Below are 1,395 nucleotides of genomic sequence, written 5' to 3' on the forward strand. Positions count from 1 at the left end.
GAAAGTATTCAATGTGTTAATTATTGAAACTGTCCTACCAATTTGATTTGAAACTGTCTCATTGCTACTTGTTTCTCAATAAAATTATGGAAAAAAAAAAAAAAAACACAACAGATGTGCTCTTTCCACGTACCAGCTCCCCAAGATGAATATAGTCACCACATACTGCAAACACGGTATGAAAAGTGATAAAAAGTACAGGGAGACTACGATTAGACAAGGAGAAGGGAATAGAAGGTAGGAAGATCTAACAGAGGATAACAGGCAACAGGACCAAGATAAGGTATATGCATATATGAAAACACATTTGAAACCCAGGATTTTGTACAATTAATATGTATCAAGAATACATGAAAAAAAAAAAACCTTAGTAACTAAACACTATGATTACACTAAATAAATACAGCAATGGGACTACAGAAAATAGATAAGGTTGGATTATTCACTAAAAGGTGCTGAGACAGCTCAGGACTCAGTTATCTTAAAAAAAGCTGAAATCTGTCTCACACTTGAGACGAAAATAAATTCTGGATGATCACGGATTCAACTACAGTCATAGAAATGACTACAGAAGAACATGTGTTTACAAAAGAAAATATTGATTTTGTAAGTGGCTTAAAAAGCAGGACCTAAAAATATATATGCACATGAGTATATGCAGATTATCTCTGGATGAGGGAATCACAAACACCATCTCCTTGAGGCATTTTTCTTTTCCTTCTCCTTTTTCACCTTAGGGATTGAATTCAAGGCCCTGCACATGCTCTACCCCTGAGCTGTACTCCCAGGCTTTTGTAAACTGATGTTTTAATACCTTTTATAAATTTATAAATGTTTGTACTGAGCATGTAACACTTTTACAATTAGAGCAATAAAAGAATATTTAAGTGGGAAAAACAACACATACAAGCTTTGACTTTAAAATTTGATACGTTCCAAAACAGACACTTACCTTTTTCTATTTTTAGATATTCCTGTTCAGCCTGTGAAGCATAGATGGCTGACAACACAGAAAAAACAGAGGCCAACACTGTTTTCTGTTCTTGAAGGATGATGGGCGGGTCATCAGACTGGCAGAATTCATGGCAGACCAGGTCAAAAAGTAAATTCCAAGTGTCTTTCCCAGTCTCAGGACACTGTACTTAATACAGATTATGAAAAAAGGAGAAATCTTAAAATAGCAACAAGAAATTTAAAAGCTACCAAATGATTAAATGAGTGACCAGACTGCATCCCAGTGAGCCATCTTACCAATTGCTTGAATCCCATCGTCCACTGTGGTAAGGAGCTGGAAGATACGCATGTAAACATCAAGCCCTTCTGGGTTCTCAGAACTAAACACAAAAAGCGAAGACACTGAATCAGTAACTTTACTGTGAAAAAAATAAATAAATT

At 35.3% G+C, this 1,395-nt stretch overlaps 1 protein-coding gene across 1 annotated transcript in view; it reads right to left on the minus strand.

The window, feature by feature from the left end:
- The window catches only part of Saal1 (serum amyloid A like 1), a 30,556-nt gene that overhangs the window by 13,975 nt on the left and 15,186 nt on the right, over positions 1-1,395 (minus strand). Inside the window, exons 8-9 of the mRNA XM_004634921.2 lie at positions 1,252-1,334; positions 953-1,141 (exon numbers count right to left, since the gene is read on the minus strand). Of these exons, the coding sequence (XP_004634978.1) occupies positions 953-1,141; positions 1,252-1,334 (272 nt within the window). The remainder of the gene's footprint in view (positions 1-952; positions 1,142-1,251; positions 1,335-1,395) is intronic.

The sequence above is a fragment of the Octodon degus genome, unplaced genomic scaffold (genome assembly GCF_000260255.1).
Source record: "Octodon degus isolate 3935 unplaced genomic scaffold, OctDeg1.0 scaffold00067, whole genome shotgun sequence".
Lineage (NCBI taxonomy): Eukaryota > Metazoa > Chordata > Mammalia > Rodentia > Octodontidae > Octodon > Octodon degus.